Source organism: Seriola lalandi, unplaced genomic scaffold (genome assembly GCF_002814215.2).
Source record: "Seriola lalandi dorsalis isolate HSWRI2012SDOR001 ecotype SW California unplaced genomic scaffold, Sedor1 jcf7180002054484, whole genome shotgun sequence".
NCBI lineage: Eukaryota > Metazoa > Chordata > Actinopteri > Carangiformes > Carangidae > Seriola > Seriola lalandi.
The window spans coordinates 486,556-510,163 of NW_019525037.1; the positions used below are offsets into that span (position 1 = coordinate 486,556).

The following is a 23,608-nucleotide window of genomic DNA, read 5'->3' on the forward strand; positions in this document are numbered from 1 at the left end:
TTAGGACAGGTATGTCCATACACTTTTATACCACATCATCCACTGGGACGGAAAATTATTTAAATAAGGAATTGTATCATTTTCAGCTCAACAATAAAAACAGACATAATCATCTGATAATTTCTTCAAGACTTATCACTGTAATCTTTATTTTGTAAGTATTGTAATCAGAGCTCTGTACTGTTCCTCCTCCCTCTCCCCCTTTCTTTATTTCCGTCCGTCCTGCAGGTGTGAGGTCCATCAGAATGTCATCACAAGACAGAGATGTCCTTATAATGATTGTCCACACAAACATAAAAATACATGCACACACACACACACGCAAACGAGTCTGGTGTGGGCATGACCGGCACGAGCGGAGGCGGAGTTAACTTGTAATTTAGACCGACGTAGTGGTGACGCCATACTAAGAGAACGATCCTGCGTCAAGCTAACCAGAGTAAGCAAGCCTTAGACCGGAAATATGACAAAATTGTCTTCATGAGAAAAGCATGAAATCAGACGTTTAGGATAAAAGTGAGTACAAATCAAAAATAGATGTCATTATATGTATCACATTGTGATTATATACATCACATGTGATTATATACATCACATATTTAAGCAATATCACACGAGAGGGAGGGATGTTGTACTGCACTGCATATACATACATACATGCATACACAAACACACAATCAAACACACGCACACATACACACACACGGAATAGTATATATATATATATATATATATATATATATATATAAATACACCAGACTCGTTTGCGTGTGTGTGTGTGTGCATGTCTTTTTATGTTTGTAACTATTTCAATAATTCATAAATAAACGATTAGTATGTTACAGATCCAAATCTCATCTAAAACGTTGCACTAACATCATTAGTGGTTTTATTTTGAAACTAAAAACCGGAAGTTTCCGAATTATCGTTGAAAAACTAGTAAGTACGGCCAGCCGGTGGTAGTTGAAGGAATCTGACTGACACAGGACTGGCCGGCGCGTCATTCAGTGAGGGGAAATACTCGTGCATCCAGCGGCTCACAGCAGAAGTATCCAGCCTTCATTTCAGCTTGACCAGAGACTGTTATCGGCAGTGAAAACAGGACGTTACCATGATGGCAGTCCTGGGCAGTGCGGGTCGCTTGATCCAATGTGAGTGTGACTGTGCAGCTAAGTTAGCCTCATCAAAGGTGTGCACGGAAACCTTCAAGTTTTATGATGTAGCTCGGGGAGTAATACCACAGAGTAAACTGTGCTACTCCGTTTCCTTGACTTAATTTAAAAGCAGTTTCGAGGGACGGAGCGTCGCTGTTTGGTGTAACGTGGTGTAAACTCAACAACACGCCGCTGACATTGGCATCAACATTTCGTAAACGGGTGTTAAGTTTGTAAGGCTATGGAAACGTACTTCCTGTTAGGACTTTCACAGTATTGCTCTCGCTGTAACCTTAACGTATGTTTATTTGTATTGGTTACTTGTATTGCATTGGCGTCTCTTTCAAAAAACTTTAACGACCCAGGTGTTGCGTTTAATGTCCATATTTGCCATGTTTGTGTATTCAGTATCCCGATATTTGCTGACAGTTGGCCGTTGACGTGCTTTTATTTCACTAACAAATGACGGTGTTTCCGTCGCCAGTCAGTCGCTAACAGACGTTGCCTTGATGCAGCCCAACATTACTGTAGGTTAGTGTTAAATGTTAATGTTATATAATGGACTTATCCCGTACTTGCGCTGCATTTAGTAGCGACCAGAGGATCAGCAAATACCACACGCAGCCGTTAACAAGCCGTGTTTTCACGTCAAGTAAGAAAGAGCGGAACATTTTCACAGTTACACAATTCCAGCGTTGTGAACTTGCATAATCTTAGCTGGCCTCCTGGTGGCGCGTGAGAGTACTGCAGCCCGGGTTATGAAAGTAAAGCTGACTGTATAGAGACTATTACATTGTGTATTCACATACATCAGAAGACATGTTCCTGTGCGTCCTCTGCAACGTGCAGCACATGGCATTGTTATTTCACACAGTGCTGTTGGGTGCAGTGGTGGTTATCATTGCAGTATGTTTAGGGTCACTTTAACCTCATGCAAGTCATAGAGAAAACAGCTCACCAGTGTAGACAACCATCAACATTTTCCATTCAAATATCATTTGTCTGTGCAGTAAACATCCACTACTGAACCACTGTTAGAACCATATTATTTTTACTTAGGTGGACACATAACAAGTGATTTGATATAACATGACATCACAGATATACAATACTACAGCTGGTCACTTATTACATTGAACTGAATGGAGACTGGGGCATAAGTGTAAAGAATGAATTGCTATGGTGCACAACTGTGTAGGTAAAAGAAGAAAAAAAACTACTGCATCTTTTACTTTCACCTTATAGCTGTACATTCCACTTCTCCGTATCGCTCCTTCTTATCATTACATTTAAAGCTGGAGTGCAGGACTGCACAAAAGTCTGAGACCACCTTCCCATTGGACCTCATGGGCATTCGAGCCAATGACAAAAGGTGCAGCTGTGGCTCAGGAGGTAGAACGAGTCATCCACTAATCGGAAGGCAGGTGATCCCCGGCTGCTCCAGTCCACATGTCCACACAAGTGTCCTTGGGCAAGATACTGAACCCCAAATTCCCCCTGATGTATCTTTGGTGTGTGAGTGTGTGTGTGTGTGTGTGTGGATGGGTAAATGTGACTAGTAGTGTAAAGCGCTTTGATCGGTTGTTAAGACTAGAAAAGCACTATATAAATGCACTCCATTGCATTTACCAAACAAGTTCATACAATGACATATCAACACTAGGCAAATCTCGTGTATGTATTTCACAGTAATCCTCAAATATCAAACCCGGTGTCCATGGAGACATTCCTGTGCTGGCCCACCGCCGTCAGCAATGCCTGTTATGTCTACCAGCAATGACTGGTTTCCAGAGCTGAAGAGAGGAGCAACTGTAGCGATGGAGACAGAGTAGGAGTATGGTGCAGCCTATGGCAGAAAAACCTGGGAAAAGTTTCTGATGCTCTACATAAAAAAAAAAGAAAAAACAAAGAAATAAGAATTACTGTCACTACCAGAAGGGGAAAACAGAAGTTCTACGCAGCAGATTTAAAGAAGAAGAAAAAAAATGGTTGTTGGATGTTACTGGATGCAGTACTGGAAAACGGATATGCAATTACCCTCCCACCATCCCAATCTGTTGCCACCACTGCAGGTGCAGCCTGTTGAGCTCTCATTGTTACTGGAGAATTATTACTTCACTAAAGTGAAGCGGGAGGGGGGAGATGTTAATGATGTGGAACGTTTCCTGCAGTGACACATTTGTACTTTGTTCATTGGCCAAATATTGTTCACACTCAATGGACTTGACAATAAATTCTTAGCTGATGATGATTTGATAAAGAAGTGTGTGTGTGTGTGTGTGTGTGTGTGTGTGTGTGTGTGTGTGAGTGTGTGTGGACAGATGAAAAAATAACCGGATGTCTTCTTCTTTAGTTGCCAGGAGCAGCGTCAGTCTGAGTATGAGGAGACACTCCACTGCTGCTGCATTAGCCCAGACTGCAACTCCAGAGACACAGGAGAACAGGTAACACACACACAACACACACTCACCACACATGCAGCCACCTGGAATTGAAAAGTCCATATATGCTGATCTCAGGGGGGGTTACGTCAGGTGATTGTGGAGGCCGGGTCATGTGATGCAGCGCTCCTTCACTCTCCTTCTTGGTTAAACAGGCCTTACAGAGCCTGAAGGTGTGTTAGGGTTTGTAGTCCTGTCGAAAAACAAATGGTGGTCCCACTAAGCACAAACCAGATTGGATGGCGTGCTGCTGCAGAATGCTGTGGTAATGACGCTGGCTAAGTTGTGACTTCAAGCCCCCTCACACCATCACAAAAGCATTCCAGGTGATGACGTCATGAAGCTCGTTAATATAATGACAGTATTGTGTAAAGCTGTTTTGAATAAACTAAAATATGAAATATATGTTTTTTTTTTACTAAATAATTCCATGTGTGTTATTTCATAGTTGTGATGTCTTCAGTTCTAGAAAATAGTCAAAATAAAAGAAAGAAAGAAAAACCTGCCAATGGGTAGGTGTGTCCAAACTTTTGACTGGTACTGTATGTACAGATTCCCACTCTGAAACATTAATGGATGCCTGACACAACACAACAATAGTCGGCTGTCAGTCATCTGTGTGCCGTTGGGCCGTCATCGGGTCACCGTTGAGCATCTGTGTCTGACAGTCGTTGTCGTTTGTCCGGTTACACTGACTCTTAGTTGGCATTTAATAGCAGCACTGAAGAGCAGCTTTTACCTCTGCGTGTTTTCTTTTGTTCCCTAAGCAGAACACCACAGTCTGACAACGCCATTGAAAAGCAGAGCGGAACTTCACAGAGCTAGTTACAACTTTTTTATCAGGCATACTCACGTATTTCAAAAATGGATTCTGTGGACACAGTGGATCCGATTCACAGTTTAGATTAGAGAGAGATTAGAGCATATACACTAGAAATACATTTAATGAACATTTCTTTTCCCTGAAACGTTCACGGCTTAGTGTGAGGCTTGTGGAACAGTTGGTTGACAGATGCCAGATGTCCTGATTTGACCCTTTGGTATTATTAGAAATGAAACAGTGGAACTGAATGGCTTCGGCTTTCCATCGATGTCTTTTCACACACACAGTCTTTATCATCTCTGTCCTTTTGGCTTTTTGTCTCACATCTGTGCTTTCGAGATAACCATGCAATAATTATGACTGAGACAGCAGATTCCTCAGGGTTGTTCAAGGCTCCAACAGTGTGTAAAGACACAGAAGTCACAGTGTTGTGAGTGTTGAGACAAACTGTAAAGCCTGCGGTAATGTAGTGTCAGAGAGAATGTGAAGCAAACATTTGGACTGAAATGTCTCAAACCCAGATTTTACAAAACCCGCACATTAGTAGACACAGATTATGGCGACCTGTGATATATATGTTACTTGTCATGAAAGGTAATCATGATTACGGGTACAGTAGTGACGTTGTGTACAGTGGACATCATTAAATGCCTGAGTTACAAACTTACACAAGCTCAAAAAAGGCTCAAGGTAATGTTCATTTCATTAGAATGAACATTAGCTACTTGAGCTAGTGGAAGTTTTATAGACTGATACGACAAGCTAACATTAGGTGCTTCCAGTAGGACCTCTTCTGCTGTACACTGTACTCTCTTCACCCTCTGTCTGAAACGCTGTGTTAGAGCTCAGAGCCCAGTGTGCTCTGATTGGTCAGCTTGCCGGCAACTACCATGGCAACCACACGTTCCGCACGTCTTGTGTAAAAAATGAAGTCAGCGGTTAAACTGGAGCTAACGAGGTACAGCATGTCAACATTGACAAATGTTTTAGCATTTATATCTTTGCTATGCTGCTTCTCACTAACATGATCAGGTCGCCGTAACGCGGTTAACATCCACAATAACAATGCAGACCGACAGGCTGTGAGGATCGGTCTCCTGTTCGGCCACATCAAGTGAGAATTAACCGTTGTGAAAATGAAACGTCTAACTGTGCGTGGTTTCTGAAGCAGTTCGGCTTGAAGTGCGGGCTCACACTATAATATTTGGAGCAGTGGAAAACCGAGGACAAATTAAGTAGATTTCTGCAGGAAATTAAGAACTCAGTTTTGTAGCCATGCCGTAAAGACAAATGAAAACTCTTCACCATAAGTAGTTAAGTGCTGTGCCTTGTGTGGGGGCGTGCCAAGCCTGCAGGTGGGCAATAGACGAAGTAATGGCTGGATTCCCAATGAGGCGTTTCATACAAAAGAGAAAATGGCTGAAAGAGTTAATCCCTTTGATGTCAACTGTGATCCTTGTGACTCTGGAGACCATTTACATGCACAAAAACCTGTATAACACACTATAAGTAAGGACAAACTCAGAAAAACATAATATGTCCCCTTTAAGTTATCCTTTAAACATTCATAAGATGTCCTTGAAACTGAAACTATAGTTTTATATGATATTATTACTATCACTTTTTTGTGTTGGCATAATAATCAAGGTATTAATAATCAATAATGTGCAGCTTTTCTTTGCACAGTCTGCTAAAACATTAGCAGATATAACACATCTCCATGTAAAATCCAACACATTAGTAGCCAATGATGATCAATAAGCCCAATTCATCCTTGTTGAGGCTTGAGGCATTGTGAGACATGAATTACTGATTATTAATCTCTTGCATCTACAGGAAACCTAAGACAGGCATCTTGATGCTGAACATGGGAGGACCCGAGAAACTTGAGGATGTGCATGACTTCCTGCTGCGGCTCTTCATGGACACAGACCTGATGAAACTCCCTGTGCAGAAGTACGCACTGCAGACACACACACACTCACACATATTGTCTTTTGAGTAAAGCTTTTTAAATAGTGAGCGGCAAAACTGAGCAGCAGATGTTGATGTCTTTGTCGGGACCAGCAACCTGATGGAGTCAGACCGTCTACAGCTTTGCCAGTCTCCTTGCACAAAAAATGCCACAGTTATCAGCAGTTAGTAGATAAACAAATGTATATATAATCTAGTGTGTGTTTGTCTATGGATACAAGTTCTTACCTGGGACATAAGCTCATTTTCTTTACAGCGAAAAAATAACAATGCAGATGAAGTCTGGAAAGCACAACTGACTGACAGATGGACAAACACACACAGAGAAAGAGACTGAGCTGTTCAAAAATGCATCAACATTTCTCTTGGTTTTTTAGATGAAAACCTCTTTTAGGAAGTAACCTGTTAATGGCCTTACACATTTCTTGTGAGGGAACAAATATGGAAGGTTGTTGGGTCACAGCTCTCTGCTGTGTCTCTGTGTGTTGCATAGTAACTGACGGTGGACAAACACAATGTTTGTCGCTGTCGAGAAGAAAGGTCTATTTTTACATGTAACACAGAACCTTTGAAAGCAGATTTTCCCCCACATGTTTGCCTTGTGACTCTTTGAGAAATAATGCACATCAGTGTTTTGTTTTTTTTTTAATTTCTCAAAACGATAGTGATTCCAAAGGTAAACTCAATTGCAGCGTGTTGAGTGTCGTGGTCATAACTCTTCAATCTGTCCTCCTGCAGTAAGCTCGGTCCGTTCATCGCCAAGCGTCGCACGCCTAAGATCCAGGAGCAGTACAGTAAGATCGGAGGAGGCTCGCCCATCAAACGCTGGACTTCTATGCAGGGAGAGGGCATGGTGAAGCTGTTGGACGAGATGAGTCCTGACACAGGTGAGGGAGGGTCGTCGGAACCCTGAGAGTTTGAGAAAGTTTGTGTATGTTTGTTTTTAGAGACTGATGTAAGAACTTACGGTTGATTATTGTTTCACATATGAAAACTGAGCAGCACTGCTGTGTTTTCTGCTGGTGGACTCTGTGGCGAGCAGCAGAGCGTGTGTGTGAAGTGGAGATAGTGACACAGTGAAGGAGTGTCTCTTCACACGCCCTCGACACACCTTGCTGATAAGAACGCGAACAGTGAGCAGCGGTTTGAAAACTGACCGTATCTAGTGGTATACAAACCTGATTGAGGCTGTAAATAACATGTAAACAACAACACCTTCCCTTTATGTTCCTGGCAAGTATTTATTTGATTATTCAGCTATTTAAATCAACATGGAAACAATAGATTAGTGCTTCTCACAGCCAGTTTTACTCAAACTGTAACATTTCACGTGGTTGGCAGTTATTGACTCTCTCTCCATGACTCTCTCATCAGCTCCGCACAAGTTCTACATCGGTTTCCGGTACGTTCACCCGCTGACGGAGACGGCCATCGAGGAGATGGAGAAAGACGGGGTGGAGAGAGCTGTGGCCTTCACACAGTATCCTCAGTACAGCTGCTCCACCACAGGTGACAGTCACGCATAGCATGGATGCAGAAGATTAAACGTAAAGCTGAAAACAGATATATATTCTCCTTACAGCTGCGTTACAGGAGAAATTAAAGTTATTATCTTGCTTGGGGTCCTCGTTAATCTTCCAAAGATAACACGCAATGACTCAATTGGGGAGAATAATAAGATAAAAAAGACGTTTGTGGCCGTTAGCATGACCACACCCACGCTGTTATCCAACCTCTTACCCTCTGATAAACACACACACACACATGTATCTCAGTACACTCTAAACAAAATCAAACTGGGCATGATCTTATTCTGCTGGGAGTACGCCTCACTGAACTGCAGATCTCATGCTGGATGGAGGATCTTTTCAATCGCCGCACACATCAGAGGATTTTATTGTTGTGATTCAAAGAGATCCGCTGTTGTGATCCTCGACAGCTGTTTACCCAGCATCCCCCAGCTTGTTTAGATTGGATTAGCTTACAGTCTAAACACATGGGAAGTTCCACAGAAAAAAAACATATAACAAAAACCGAGGAGAAAATCAATGCAGAAGGCAAAATAAAGGGGGTGAGAAAATATGTACAAGTCCTGTTAAAAAGTCTGCACACATCACAGCAATAACAGCCAACTATTATATCGCTCCTATGGCATGTGTTTATGTCAAGTTTATTTGTTTGAATTTAGAAAGCGTCTTTGGTTATCACCGATTACTTTTGTTGTTTTGCTGTCAAAGTTGGCACTGACCAAGAGAGTTACATGAATAGCAGCAGTGTGTGAATGTCTGTGTGTGTGTGTGTCTGTGAGCATCATTTCTTTGATTTTAGTCTTCATAACATTTATTGAAGCTGACACTCCATACTCCATACTAAATGAAAATGACCAGTATTTAAAGTTTAGCATGTTGAGAGTCTGCAGTTGAAGGCTAGGTGCTTCTCATCGCTGAGAATCAGAGTTGAACTTGAGCCCAGGTTTGTCTGACAGCGCTGAAGTCAACTTCCCATTCAGCAGTTAAGGGGGAACTTCCAACATCGACCTGCTGATTTTTCATCACCTTATTCTTGTGAGAGGGTGTTAGATATCCTAGTTAAGTCTTTAACACTGTTTAAAACCTGCTCTCACATTTGTGAAACCTTTATTTTATTTATGATAACAAAGAAATTGCCATTTCAATGCCTTTTCTCCATCCAGACCACAGTAGACCAGGTCTAGATCAAAGACCTGTTTGCAAATAGAATAAAAGTTTCACAAATCTGAAACCGTCTTTAAACCCGCCCTGTTAATCTAGTCCAGATTTGACGAGTCCAGCTCAAGCGCTCTTCGATTCAGACGTGGTGTGATGTGGTCTGGATGAGGGAAGAAGCAGTGAAATCACTAAAGGCTTCACAAATCTGAATCTGTGCTGTACACAGTCAGTGGAGTCTACTCCTTGATTAAGTCCAGGTTTGACATCTTCGTGTCTAAATGTGGGTTTTCTATAAGATAGCCGGCCAGTTTTGGTCTAGATGGAGAAAATGCCCTAAAATCGCCATATTTTTGCTTTAATAAATAAAAGAAACATTTCACATGTCTGAAATTGGGTTTTAAAACAGTGTTCAGACTTTAACCAGGTTGTCTAACACCCTTTCACAACAATAAGTTGATTTTAAAAAAAAAATGGACAATCGATCTCTGTGTCGTATTGTTGTGTAATTTTGTCATTTATATTTCCCATAACTTTCCCTTTAACTGCTGAAACAGAAGCTGCAAATCAGAAGCTAAACTACACAAACTCGTTTGTCTGCACTATTGTCACTTGTAGAGATCAGGCTTTGATAGTCGGTGTAGCAACAGAATGGTCCCTGGGATTCAAAAGAAAGAGGGATTCAGGTTCGACCCATAGTCACAAATTATTGTCGTCCTCTAATTATAGAGTCAAAGATTAACAAGTGTTTTTCAGGAGACTCGACAGACAAGAACGTGATCGTCTGGAGCATAATGGCCGTTAAAGGATTTTTTTGAAAAGAGCAGGAACTGATTATATTGAAACCCCACAAGTCCAAAAGAAAGATGAAATTCCCTTTTTATCTTTGATTTTTTTTGTGCTTGATCCTCGGACAGGAAACGCTGACTGAGAGAGACGATGCACCTTCATTTACGACGGCCCGTCTTGTCTCTGGGAATTAGCTTCAGCGAGGCGCTCATGCTCAAACCCTGCTGTGGGGCTGGTTGTCAGAGGATTGTGTTTGTTGTGTAATACAGCACATTTAATTAATATTAATGTGATTGTGTGTCGTATAAACAGGCAGCAGTCTGAACGCCATTTACCGTTACTACAGCAACAGAGGTGACAGGCCAAAAATGCGCTGGAGTGTCATCGACCGTTGGCCCACACACCCACTGCTGGTGGAGGTTAGACACTCTCTCTCACACACACACACACACACACACACACACACACACACACACAGATTGAACATTTTCTATATCTGATGCATTTTTTTGTTGACATGACAAAACTATAATTTTCCCCAACTGATTAAAAAAAAAAAAAGTTCCTGACCCATCATCATCAAAAACATAGCCAGGATTGTTAGTTGCTATGGTAACCAACCGTGGCTTCTTTGAGCTCATTAGGTGCTTTGATGACTTCTTACCCGAGTCGCTTTGTTTTCTAATGTTTAGCTTGTTGTTCTGTCTGAGAGGAAAAGGAGCCTCACCAGCTGTGTGTGTGTGTGTGTGTGTGTTGGTGCGTGTGCGTGTGTGCGTGCGTGCGTGCGTAGTGTTTTGCAGATCACGTCAGTAATGAGTTGCTGAAGTTTCCAGAAGCGAAGAGAGATGACGTCGTCATTCTGTTCTCAGCACATTCACTCCCTCTGTCTGTAAGTACTAAGAAGTGCTACAGCTGATGGTAATACTACTCCCACTGCTGCTTCACCTGCTGACACTGATAATACTGATAGTTCCACTGCTGCTAGTTCTATTGATAGATGCTGATAGTACTACTGATAGACACTACCACTATTGCTAGTAACGTAAAGGTGCAAAGACATAAGTATTAGCGAATACTTTAGCTTGCTATCTTACAAGAAACAACTGCAGCAAGTCTTCACACTGTGGAAGCTGAAAGCAGCACAGTTGGGATTTTGCTAGCAAAGGGGTTAGATATCATGATTTTATTGAATTCACTGCTCATTCATACTGCTTAACAGCTCGGTGCTTCATTTTCCTTTTTTATTATTTTCATTGTTCATTTATTTCTTTAAACCTCGAAGATCATTCAGATTTCCCTCATTTTCAATGATGTGCAGAGACACACAAATACAGAGTTAAAATTCAAGGGGACAATACTCAATGAAAACATTTGCACACTGAGGCGAAGCGGTTTGAGATCATGTCTTGAGCAGAGTAAACTCAGGGGGCTTGAAGCATAGGACAGTTAATAGAGCGGCTTTGGCAGGGTGCTGTGGTCCAGTCCAGCATAGATGCTATACAGGGTGGTGAATGTCCAATGCAAATACAAAGGGATGTTAAACCTTGATCTATTAGTATCCAAGGAAAAATCAGTTGCATCAACATATGTTTCCTCAGTAATGAACTGGGTCTTTAAATGACATGTGTACAATGAAGATTCAGTTCCCATTACTTAAATCTGTCGCATTGTACTGAATGAGTCCCTTTTCTTTATATGGTCTTTATACAGTAAAACCACTAAAGCATATCCATTAGTACTATAAAGGTACTGGATTTCAATGCCCAGCGCTAGTTAGCAATACTATTGCTACTGCTGCTAATTAGACTACTACTACTACTACTACTACTACTACTACATGTGCAAGTACTTTTGCTGATGATAATACTAATACTATTACTACTGGTGCTACTGCTGTTGCTACTAATGTGCTACTACACTTCTAAGACTCCTAGTAGTAGTAGTAGTAGTAGTAGTAGTACTGCCATTACTCACAGTGGTGCTGCTACTACTACAGTTGCTGCTACCATTATTACTATACTACTACTACTGCTGATACTGACACTGTTACTACTACTACTAGTAAGCCTGACAGTACTGCTGTTGTGTTCCCTGTGCAGGTTGTAAACAGAGGTGACCCGTATCCTCAGGAAGTGGGAGCCACAGTTCAAAGAGTCATGGAGAGACTGGGACACTGTAACCCTTACAGACTGGTGTGGCAGTCCAGGGTGAGTACACGCACACACACACACACACACACACACACACACACAGCCTGTGATTTCCAGTATAATTTCATGGTACTACTCAGGTCCTAATAAAGTACTTAGCAGTTCCTGTTGGTACTTAAATGTAAGTATGGTGGAAGACCTCAGTTTTGTTTCCCAGCACTGAACCCCATAGATACCCAGTATTTACTAAACATAAGTTTAAGAACCCCAATGATCCAGTAATTGCTTTATTAATACCTGATTCACAATGAAATTACCTTGTAAAATTACTTTTAGCTTTTTAGGTTTTAGGATTTTATTTTTTCACTTTTTGTTTTTCATTTTGTAAATTTTTTTTTCTTCATTATTTTAACTTCATCCATCCACTCTGTTGTTCCTTTGCGCTGCTTTCATTCTGATTTAAAGAGGTGGACAGCAGGAGAGTATCAGGCAGCAAAGGATGTAACTTACTGGTACTTGTACATACTTACTTGTATTATTGTATTTACTTGTATATTCTTGCAGGATAGTATTCATATTAATCTTTATATTCACTAACTGTACATCACTGCATAGTTCATCTTAGTTGTCAGTATCACCCTCAAGTGCTGTTTCAATTATCGTCGCCACAAGGAGGAGCCACTCGCCTGTCTCATACTGCAGAGCAGCTTCACTAGAGCAGAAAACCTCGTCGCTCTTGGACCTCAGGTCGCAGTAGCTGACATGAATCGTTCTGAATGAATGAATGAACGAATCTGTAGATAATGTTAGAATTAACCAGACATGGAGGCTGGAGTGGAAACACTCACACTTTCTGCAATGAACCCAACATGTAGGAAGTTCCGAATGATATTAAATAGTGTTATAGTATTCATACATTACAGGGAGGATACCAGGTATATGTGTTGACCAGATCTCACTGTCAATATGGTTGAAAGCTGATAAAAGGCTGGTAAATGGAATATTGAGTTGAGATTATTTTGTCACAGAACAGAGTTGGGGATTGATTGATTGATTGATTGATTGATTGATTGATTGATTTTATTGTCCACCTCAGTGGACATTTTTGTACAGCCTCATCCCAAGGAAGGTACAATTTTATATTAAAAAAAAAAAAAAATTACAAACAATCCACATAACAATGTACAATACTTCAGCAATAGTGCAAATCAGATTAGACTTTGGTGGTCAAAGGTCATTTCGCACAAATGGTTCATATTTTACATGACTCTGGATAAACAGGGATGTAATCTGAAACTAGTCTGAGTGGAGGAGGCAGACGACCACGAGGAGGTGATTGTAGTTTTGTTTGTTACACAACTATTTGTATCAGAGACTGTCTGAAAATGAGCGCAGATGTCCCCGTTTTTAAACAATGCCCCCCCCCCCCTCCATGACGACGGGCTTGTCACTACTCCTTTCCAACGTGCTGGGACAGCTGTAAGAACGAGTTAACCAGGCCCTAAGAGTCTTGAGCGTTGCTACTGTCCCAGAGAGGAGAAAGACTTTGCTATTCTAAAAATGCAGTTTATCCTTGCTCTACAGGGAACGTCATGGAGTGATTCAAAACGAAGGCGGTCATCCTCTGCGTGCACTGAACATCTACAGGAATTAGGGAAACATTAACAGAGGGTTCGACGTGATAGAGAAACTTCTGTGTCCTGTCAACTCATGGTCTTCATCATCCGTCTCTCAGGTGGGCCCCATGCCTTGGTTAGGCCCTCAGACGGACGAGGTGATTAAAGGTCTGTGTGAACGAGGGAAGAAGAACATCCTGCTGGTGCCCATCGCCTTCACCTCTGACCACATAGAGACTCTACACGAACTGGACATTGAATACGGGCAGGTGCTGGGGGAGGAGGTAAGAAAAACCTTTACCAGCAGCTCCAGGCGTTTTCCTTTCTGCTCTGTCGACTTCTGTCTGCTAAGTTTAGTATAGAAAGTGTCACATAATGTTGCCTTAGTTTTTCCAGACGGATGGTTTGTTGGGTAAAGGACCATACAGGCAGTTATGGACTGTATTTTTTTTATCATTTTCCAAATCATCCATAAGCTTTTGGATTTAGATTTTTCCTTCCAGGCAGCCTTTGGTTTCAGTTTTGTGTAAATCTTAAAGAAAACGGTACATTCAGAAAGTATTCAGAGATTTTGTTATGTTGCATCTTTAAGTATTCAGGCACTTTGCTGTGACTCTTGAAGTTCAGCTCAGGCTCCTCCATTTTTCTTGGTCATCTTTGAGATGTTTCCTCCACCTTGACTGAAGTCCACCTGTGGTAAACTTAGCTGATTTGGACATGATGTGTAAAGACACACACTTGTCTATATCAGGTTTCACAGCTGACAATGCAGATCTGATATACTGCCCATGGAGCTCAGAGACAGGATTGTGTTCAGGTACAGATCAGGGGAAGGATACAGAAAAGATTCGGTTGCCTTGAAGGTTCCCACGAGCTCAGTGGCCTCCGTCATTCTTACACAAAGACGTTTTGATCAACCAGGACTCTTCTTACAGCTGCGGACTAAGAGTTGACCAAGAACCTGAGGGTCACTCTGGTTGAGCTCCAGAGATCCTGTGTGGAGATGGTAGAAAACTTCCAGAAGTATAACCGTCACCACAGCTCTCCACCAGTCAGGGCGTTACGGCAGAGTCTCCAGACGAAGCCTCTCCTCTGTGAAAGTTTAAAAGAACCTGCAGGACTGTAAGATTCTCTGGTCTGAAAAAACAAAGATTGTGGGTCACATCTGGAGGAAACCAGGTACCACTCATCACCTGCCCAACACCATCACAACAGTGAAGCGTGATGGAGGCAGCATCAGGCTGTGGGGGGGACAGGGAGACCGGTCAGGGTTGAGGGGAATCTGAATGCAGTAAACTACAGAGATGTCTTTAATGAAAACCGGGTCCAGAGCTCAGGACTTTAAACTGGGTGAAGATTCACCTTCCAGCAGGACAATGACCCTTAGCACACAGCCAAGACAACACAGGAGCGGCTTAGGGATAAGTCTGTGAATGTCCTTGAGTGGCCCAGCCAGAGCCCTGACTTGAACACAGTCTTACATCTCTGGTCAGACCTGGCAACGTCTATCCACTGACGGCCCCGTCCAGCCTGATGGAGCCTGAGAGGATCTGCAGAGAAGAACGGCACAAAATCCCTAAATCCAGATTTGCAGAGCCTGTCGCGTCTGACCCAGGAAGACTAGAGGCTGTAATCACTGCCCAAGGTCTGAATGCTTATGTCTAAAATTCAGTTTTCGCTTTTCACATTATGGGCTGTTGAGTGCAGATTGATGAAGGATAAATACATTTTTAAATGATTGTTTTGTGAGTGTTTATAAAGACCTAATATCCTCCCAAAGATGGAAAGATGAGGGGAAAAACTGCGCACTGTGACTTTACCATCGCCTTGTTGTAGGACCGTGATTTGGGATTAGGACGAAGATTAGAGTTCGTAATGGGACAAAGTCATAGGATCTTAACCTGAGATGATGTAGAGGTTAAGCAAACGTCTGTCAGATGTGTCAGCTTCATCCATGTTTCCTGTGTGTGGGTGGGGGTGTGGTGGGGGTGGGGGGTGGTCTGTGTAAAGGCACCAGTGAGGTGACCACGGATCAATGTGACTGGTGCCATGAAGATGCAAGCACTTTTTTTTTTTTACTTCTATACTTGTGAGGAACACATCCTCACTTTCCAAACACTTTCTCACTGTAGTGTTTAAAACTCAAATTGGTGAGTCCCAGACAGCATGTGCGCACGCACACACACACACACACACACACACACATGCGCGCGCTGTCTGGACCACTCCAAAATGAAACCTGCTTTTAAAAATAATTGCTCAGTACGAAATGCTTTCATTTCAAGTCCTCAACTGACAAAATGACCACTATTTTTTTTCTACCAATTTTCTATTTTTATCTTCAGTCGGTTGAATTTTGAACTTTATTTAATGATATTTTCTCAGTATAAATAAACTGTCTGTAAACTAGTTTGATGTGGTTCTTATTAACTGTGGTGTGTTTCACTTTTTTATAAAAACGGGCGGCTTTTTGTCTTTCCTCCTCTGTCTTCAGTGCGGTGTGGAGAACATCAGGAGAGCAGAGTCACTGAATGGAAACCCTCTCTTCATGAAGGTACGTTTTACACACTGAGCCCACTCATGTCTATAAACATGGACAAACACAACACATTTTAAAGTCCTTTTCCAACAGATTAAGAACATTTCTGTATTTTACAGACTAGAACAGACGTTCAGTTTGAAGAGAAGAAAGATAATTGAATTAAAAAAAGAGAGTAAATGAGACGTACATAGTGAATCGGATTGAAGGAAGTAAGGCAAGAGATAAATTGTCAGCAAATGGATTCCTCCTTCCTTCGTTGCTTCCTTCCATACCTTCTTCCTTTCCCATGTCACCTCCCTCCTTCCCTTTATCCTCAACCCTGCAACCTTTCTCACAACAGGCAACTCCTCCAGCTGTAACAGCTGTGTGTGTGTGTGTGTGTGTGTGTGTGTGTGTGTGTGTGTGTGTGTGTATGTATGTGTGTGTGGGGGGGGTTTATTAAAGGAAGGGGGCAGATCAATGGGAACCTTTAGAGCTGACTACAGTAGAACTGAACCGCCCGACTGGCTAGCTGGTCAAACCCGCCGTGCTCAAAGACCTCTCACCAAGTCTCTGAGTGTGTGTGTGTGTGTGTGTGTGTGTGTGAGAGAGAGAGAGTGAGTGTATAAATCAATATCCTAGAGGATGATTAGTTGGTAGTTACTGAAGGATGGTTTCCTTCGTGTGGTTTTAGTTTCTCAGTCTGCTTCCGTCTGCAGCAGCCTCTGGAAAATAAAGAAAAATACATTCATCAGAACATGAGTTTCACTGCAGCTGGTGGTGGAGGTTCATTTTGATAAATCCACTCTCAGATTACTAACTTGTACAACCAGCTTACTTTTTTCACTCTCTCATAGTCTTACCCTTTCATTTTCTCTTTCATTATTAATATTCCTCCTCTGTTTTGGAGGGAGGTGGGATTAACTGCACTCTTAATAGCACACATGGTAAATTCAGTGTAATGTACAATTTCCGTTTATTCACTCTGTTGTGCAGAGTTGGTTGGTTTAATGTCGTTAATGTCTGCACAGTAAATGTGAAGCTAGCACCAGCAGCAGGTTAGATTATCTTAGCAGAGAGACTGGAAACAGGGAAATGGTCTTAATGCTCAGCTAATATAAGCTGTCTCCTGGCAGTAGCGTCATATATAGAGGAAAGATATGAGAGTGATATCAATCTAACGCTAACCAAGAGAGCTAATTATTTAGCATTTCACAAAATGTCAAACTATTCTTTTAACAGGAGGATAGTTTTTATTTACTTCTTCACTTCACCTTTTTTATGATCGCTATTAAGTTTCTCTAAATGAAACTCAACACTTCCTGCAGGTGTTTCAAATTAAAAGCCTAACAGGAAACTAAAGATTATGTCCCTCGGTTTCCTTGGATCTGCTGAAATACTTTTAATGTGAAACATCTTTGCGTCAGTGTTGGGCATTAGTGACGGTAGCTTCGCATTGCTTGAAAACCAGCAAAGTAAAAGCAACGTGAAATAGTTAGTGAATGAAATAGTCTCCAGGTCTCACAGATGAAGCGAGAGTCTCTGTTTATCTCCCTCACCATATTGAATGTGTGTGTCGTTTGTTCTGTCCAGGCTCTGGCAGACCTGGTCCAGTCCCACCTGAAGTCCAACAAGCCGTGTTCCCGCCAGCTGACCCTGCGCTGCCCGCTGTGTACAAACCCCACCTGCGGAGAGACCAAGGCCTTCTTTGCCAACCAGAAACTCTCATAGAAACACATAACAAACACACACACACACACACACACACACACACACACACACACACACACACACACTCTGATGCCTCTCCTGCTGCGGGGCTACCTGTGAAGAAACATAAGGCCTTCTTCAATACACAGACGCTTCATACATACACATGAACACACGCAGTTTCCCCAGCAAGTGTCAGTTCACATGGAAAATTTAACATGAAGAACAGAGCAAATGGTTTCTGCAAATAAATTCTGTTGGTTTTGGTCTTTTCGTGGGATTTGTTGACATCAAGAAAAATACTGAACATCACCAGATTTATTGTTTAAATGGGGCAAAGTCAACTCAAAATACTGAACACAGATTCATTTTGAAGAATGTCAAAAGATGCCACATGATTTTGAAATGTGCACTTCGCATCAGTAAAGCACAAATTGCTCATTAGATTTTAAATGAACTTGCTGGAAATAATATAAACACTCTGCGAGGATTTGCAGATTCTATTTGATTAAAGTCTGTGTCGATGAAAGAACTGACACTCTGCAGAAACTGCTCACAACACATCAAAGCTACAGGAAAAAAGCCTTGCACTAGTTTATTCGTTTTTCGTGTTTTGTTTTTTTTTATTACATTTCCCTTGCTTACATTCCATTCACTTAGCCCCTGCAAACCTCCACCAGAGACCCCGTTTCTCTTCTCGCTAGTGTTGAATGAATTAACAGTCGAACAGGACGACGACACTGCACACAACGGATCTGGTTGGGCGGCTGGTTGTCTCCCCCGTCTTCTCACCTTTCGCTTCACGCCATTGGCCCTCCAGCTCGTAACCCCACCCACTCTGCTGCAATCCCTGCAATGTGATTGGAGGAGGTTGATGCTGCTCAAAATGCTGCTGCCTGACAGGTGATACCAGTGAGTTTAAGAGAGAAAAGAGTGATTTCAATATTTCAATTCAGATTAAGCTTGTTTAATTCACTTCACGAAGATTTAATAATGTGAATAGAAGTGTCAGTTATTATATTACTCCTCAATCTATGTTGGTGCTGAACGGAGCTAATGTTTATAAAGAGACACTGCATGATTTCAGTAAACCAGAATGTCGTACAGCAGAGATTTAAAAAAAGAAAAATTAAGCGTAAGGGGTTTGAACCTCTCAGGGTGTCATGAAAAAATGTCAGGGTATTTTGAGATGGTTTACAAGCGAGGAGAATTACATTATTACTATACAAATTCATTAACATGTTTTATTTTTATACTGTTTTCTCTTTTTTTCTCTTCTCTGCTGAAATGAGGCAGTTGTCACTTCATTTTAAGTATTCACCTGCCTGTTCCTCATTTTGAGAGAAACTGGCTCAGTAAATGGATATTAACAAAGCGGATTGAAGACAAAGTAAATTAGCTGTTAAATTAAAACCGATGAAGTTATGTTTTTTGTTTTGGTTACTTAAAGTGCAGGGGAGCGGAAAATCCACACACGCAACGCATGCATCAGAGAGTGCAACACATTATTAAAATAATACAAAGGTAGTGAACAGTGCTGGAGCCTCTGTACGCTCCTACACAACAGAAATGTACCGTTGTACCGTAGTTTCAGAAGAAGGAAGTTCAGTCATTATTACAGAAATGATATCCGTCAGGGCCCTGAAGGGACAAAACACATGGGAGTAAATGTTACAGCTTTTGATTTCCTTATTAATGCTACAGCGCTTGTTGATGTTTAAGTTATTAATCTGTTAAACAAAAGAATTTAAGGTCAAAGGTCCACTTACCAGCTTATCAGAGTTCATCTCCACTGACAGACAACTGTGAGACAGCTAACACTGGCTACAACCACCCCTCTCAATAATGCTGAATAGACACAGCAGTGAGTAGCAGGTATGAAATCAGATGAAAAGTAAGTCATTCAGAGCTAACGCTGAGCTGCTGGCTTCCAATTTCCGAGTCGAACACAACACAAACAGTCCGATGGGCCCTTCCAAATGTTGAGTGAAGCAAAGATGACGACAGCTAACGCTGTGAGCTTGTTGAAAAAGGGAAAACGCAGCTTTGTATCGTTACATGCAAACAGTCTGTAGCGCTTCATGGCGGTTGATAGCATGTTAGTTAAAGTCATGTGGAGCCTCAAAGCTAATTATGTGCAGATGCTACTTTTCATTACTGATCTTCATTGATTGATCGATAGCGAAATGATTTAGGAACAAATTTAGCATTTAGCCAACGGTGCTTTTATTGTCGATAAGACAAAATGTTTTCACCATCAGTTTATAGACCTCACATCCCAGCAGGTGTGACAGGAGCAGAAAATAGTAACTAATGAGGGAAAAGCATAAAGGAGCATTACAGTGACTACGCTATGACAAACTACAATGATGCTGGAGTTGTCCCTTAATGCAGTACGTATACTTTTAAAAACTACAATGTAGAGAAGTAGCTCAGATGTGTCAGAAACTTAAATACGTGGAGTGTAGGATAAGAGCTTAGTTTCCCTGTTGATAGACTGTGACCTCAGCTTAAGCCTCAACACAGTTTCTTTGTCCACTCACACCTCCTTGATCACAGTGCGACTAACTGAAAAACCTTTAAATTCACTCTAGTCAGTAGGTTGACATACAGAATGCTGCATCTTCTTTCACCAGTGGTTACTGCAGCTACAGAAAATATCTTCAAGGTTGCTGGTTGGGTTCCACCTGCCCTCGTGTTCGCTTGGGATGAGACGCCCTAATAACGTGTGAATGTCAAAGTCAAACCTTACATTACATTTTATGGACAGTAACTTGACCTCTGACCCTGTTCCCCCTCTACTGTTTTTGTTCGGTTATGCCATAACAATGTGCCTTTTACACTGGCGAACTAGAAATACTGGACTTGTGCTTTATGTAAATTTTATATGTGCTTAACCAAAATGCTGACAGGAAAAATCAACCCTGAAATCTGACTTTGCATGTTCCTGCTGTGACATGGGCCATCGACAGCTCTCTCCTTGTGTTTCAATTCAGAGAAAAAGATCCTGACTGAGATGTTTTATACGGAAGCGGAGAAAGGCCATACTCGCAAATGTTATTTTATCCCGTTATCTCCAGATAACAGAGCTTTGTTTTCTCGAGACATCGGGATAATTATTCCATTATCTCGAGACAACGGGATGATTATTCCAGTATCTCGAGATAATGAGATAGTTATTCCATTATTTCGATAATGGAATCTCAGAATAATTAAATAATTATTCCTTTATCTCGAGATAACAGGATTATCTTGAGATAACGGGATAATCATGCCGATAATAATTCAGATAATCCCATTATTTTGAGATAATGGTATAACCCTGGATAATTATTACATTATCTGCAGATAACGAGCTTGTCTTGAGATAACGGTAATTATCTCGTTAAAAAGAAAGCTCTGTTATCTTGATAACGGAATTAAAAAATATTTGCAAGTTTGGCCTTTCTTGGCTTCCGTAGTTTTTTTTATTCCAGATTGCAGTAATTTAAATTGATACATTTAGCTATTGTTCTAATCTGCTAACGAGAGAGAGGTGAGCTAGTGAGCTACCTGGCTTCTCAGCCACTCACTGTTTAATTCTTCTGTTTCAACCAGACTCATTGTGGCTCACGGCTTCTGTCAGTCTGCACACCACAACTCTGTTGATGGAAAGAAAGATTCCTCACATCTACAGATCTTCCACTTGATGAAAGGAACTAACAAAGTGTCCGCACAGTCTACGTCACTGGCAGTGGCATCTAAAACAAATATCAATATTAAACTAATATAGTAAACGAGCTAATTAACTCAGTGGCTGTACACTGTTTGTAGCTGGTGTCACTTGTTTATGAACAGCTACAAATATGTAACATGACAAAATGAGCTAATTAACAATGTGCCGTGTCTACAAGGCTAAAAATGGAGGTAACTATTTTGGGTCAATGTGCAAACACTCTCAATATAGTAATAATATTGGCAGGTTTTCTTTTTCTACTGCATAACAATGAACATGACTTCATCACATCTCACGCTGTGACTTTGCTAGTTAGCTTATTGACTCGCGTGTTGTACTGCTCTCTCAACGGCTAGTTAGCTCACCAGCTAACTTGTGCAATTGGCTACAAACTGTGCTACTTGGTTAATTGGATGTTCTCATTATGTCACTGTCCAATCACGCTGAACTTTGTGATAGTCTGAGCTTGAAACAGTCGCTCAGAAAAGAAAAATGGGACTCAGACTGATAATATCTCTCATTTGAGCACTTACTGTCAGTGGAGCTGCTTGAACACATTTGAAACCCCGTCTGCGTTTCGCTTTGGGAGGAGCTCGTCTCACTCTGCCTTTTTCCAGTCAGCATAGTAAACATAATACCATCTACCACATAATGGCTGGACATGGTTGCCACTAATTACCAACAACAAGACGCCATGTTGGAAGACAGATGTTAAAATTTGACTGAAGTCTTTTTCTCTTCATTTGTAGCTTCATTCGCCTCCTACCAGCACATCTGACACATCCAGTTTGACATTTTAGCAGTCCTCCAACATGGCTGCGTGTTGTGTCCATTGGTAGTCTCCAACAATGCTTGCATAAGTTGTACAGCTGTTTTGCTTGGTACATTTTTCTGCTTCCACTGTGTATGCATACAGATATGCACTTTACGACACGTCTCATTCAGTACAAACACTTTCGGTGCTCTTCCACAGGTTCCAAAGGGATGGTTTGGTTTTTGAGGAATACTTAACCAAGGGTTTGACAAACTCAGGGTCTCCTTTGTTTAATGTCTCATGTCGCATGCATAACTGAAGGCAGGATAAATAGTGACATTAGCAACACTCAGCTCATTTGGGTTCAAGTGGCAGCTTTAAGGATTTCTCTGCTCGCTGAGCCCAAACACATTCAGCAAATGAGCTTAGCTAGTCTCGATGTTCTACATTACCTTCAAACTGCAAATCGATAAGTGAAAAATTCTCTAAAAACCAAATTATCACTTTAATACAACTCTGAAACCTGGAAAAAGTCCAATTTGTGCAGAAATGGCAAAGATTTAATGCCACAGCAGGAGGACATGCTCATGTCTGTGATGGCTGGGTTTTTCCTCCACAAACATGTTTTTTTTTTTTCAATTATCCTGTGTGTCAGTTTATGACAACTCTGTTCTTTTAAACACTGTTTTGCTCTGTGTGTGTGTGTGTTTAGCTCAAAGTGCATTGTGCAGCACTTGAGTTGTGTGTGTGTGTATATATAACAAAATCGCTACAGCTTTCTTGCAGCGCCAGCGTATTTTAAGTAATTTGAATTTATTTATTTTTGTTCATTTGACGTGTTCCACATCACACAAACCATCCGTCTCCACTCTTCAGTCATGGTTTTTTTTAATATTTGAGATGATATTAACACACGATTACACCCAATGACGAGTCTTCCTTTAAAATAAAATACAGTTTGAAAAGAAAAAACTACTGACTGTGTGACTTCTTCGTGTAAGGCTCCTGTACACTGTGCAGCTTTGGGCTATCTTGAATGAAAATTCTTGGTGTGATGGTCATACATCACACTGATCCACTGATGGCCTATTAACAGCTTAGGAGACCAAAGAAAGCCTGTGTCCAAATTGTGATTATCAGAAGTCTGGTACCACATTGTCACAATGACTCTTACTAGGACCCATGTCTCAAAACCAACCAATCAGAATGACACAGAAATGACACATTATGTGCTCATTGACACCAAATTTTTTTAACATTCACTGCAACATAAATAA

General features: G+C 41.3%; 1 protein-coding gene across 1 annotated transcript; it reads left to right on the top strand.

Moving 5' to 3' along the window:
- Nucleotides 1-973: 973 nt before the first annotated feature.
- Nucleotides 974-23,303, top strand: fech (ferrochelatase). Its single transcript, XM_023412641.2, has 11 exons — nucleotides 974-1,151; nucleotides 3,508-3,598; nucleotides 6,255-6,374; nucleotides 7,131-7,279; nucleotides 7,767-7,901; nucleotides 10,178-10,284; nucleotides 10,656-10,754; nucleotides 11,965-12,072; nucleotides 13,751-13,915; nucleotides 16,126-16,185; nucleotides 17,746-23,303. The coding sequence occupies exons 1-11, from the start codon at nucleotides 1,112-1,114 to the stop codon at nucleotides 17,881-17,883; spliced, it is 1,212 nt and encodes a 403-aa protein (XP_023268409.1). The 5' UTR covers nucleotides 974-1,111; the 3' UTR covers nucleotides 17,884-23,303.
- Nucleotides 23,304-23,608: the final 305 nt, after the last annotated feature.

What these genes read in the sequence shown, in the direction of transcription:
- fech (XM_023412641.2), top strand. Translation starts at nt 1,112, where the DNA reads ATGATGGCAGTCCTGGGCAGTGCGGGTCGCTTGATCCAAT. An exon ending in TGCGGGTCGCTTGATCCAAT is followed by an intron (nt 1,152 to 3,507) that starts GTGAGTGTGACT and finishes CTTCTTCTTTAG; the next exon opens with TTGCCAGGAGCAGCGTCAGT. An exon ending in CGAGATGAGTCCTGACACAG is followed by an intron (nt 7,280 to 7,766) that starts GTGAGGGAGGGT and finishes CTCTCTCATCAG; the next exon opens with CTCCGCACAAGTTCTACATC.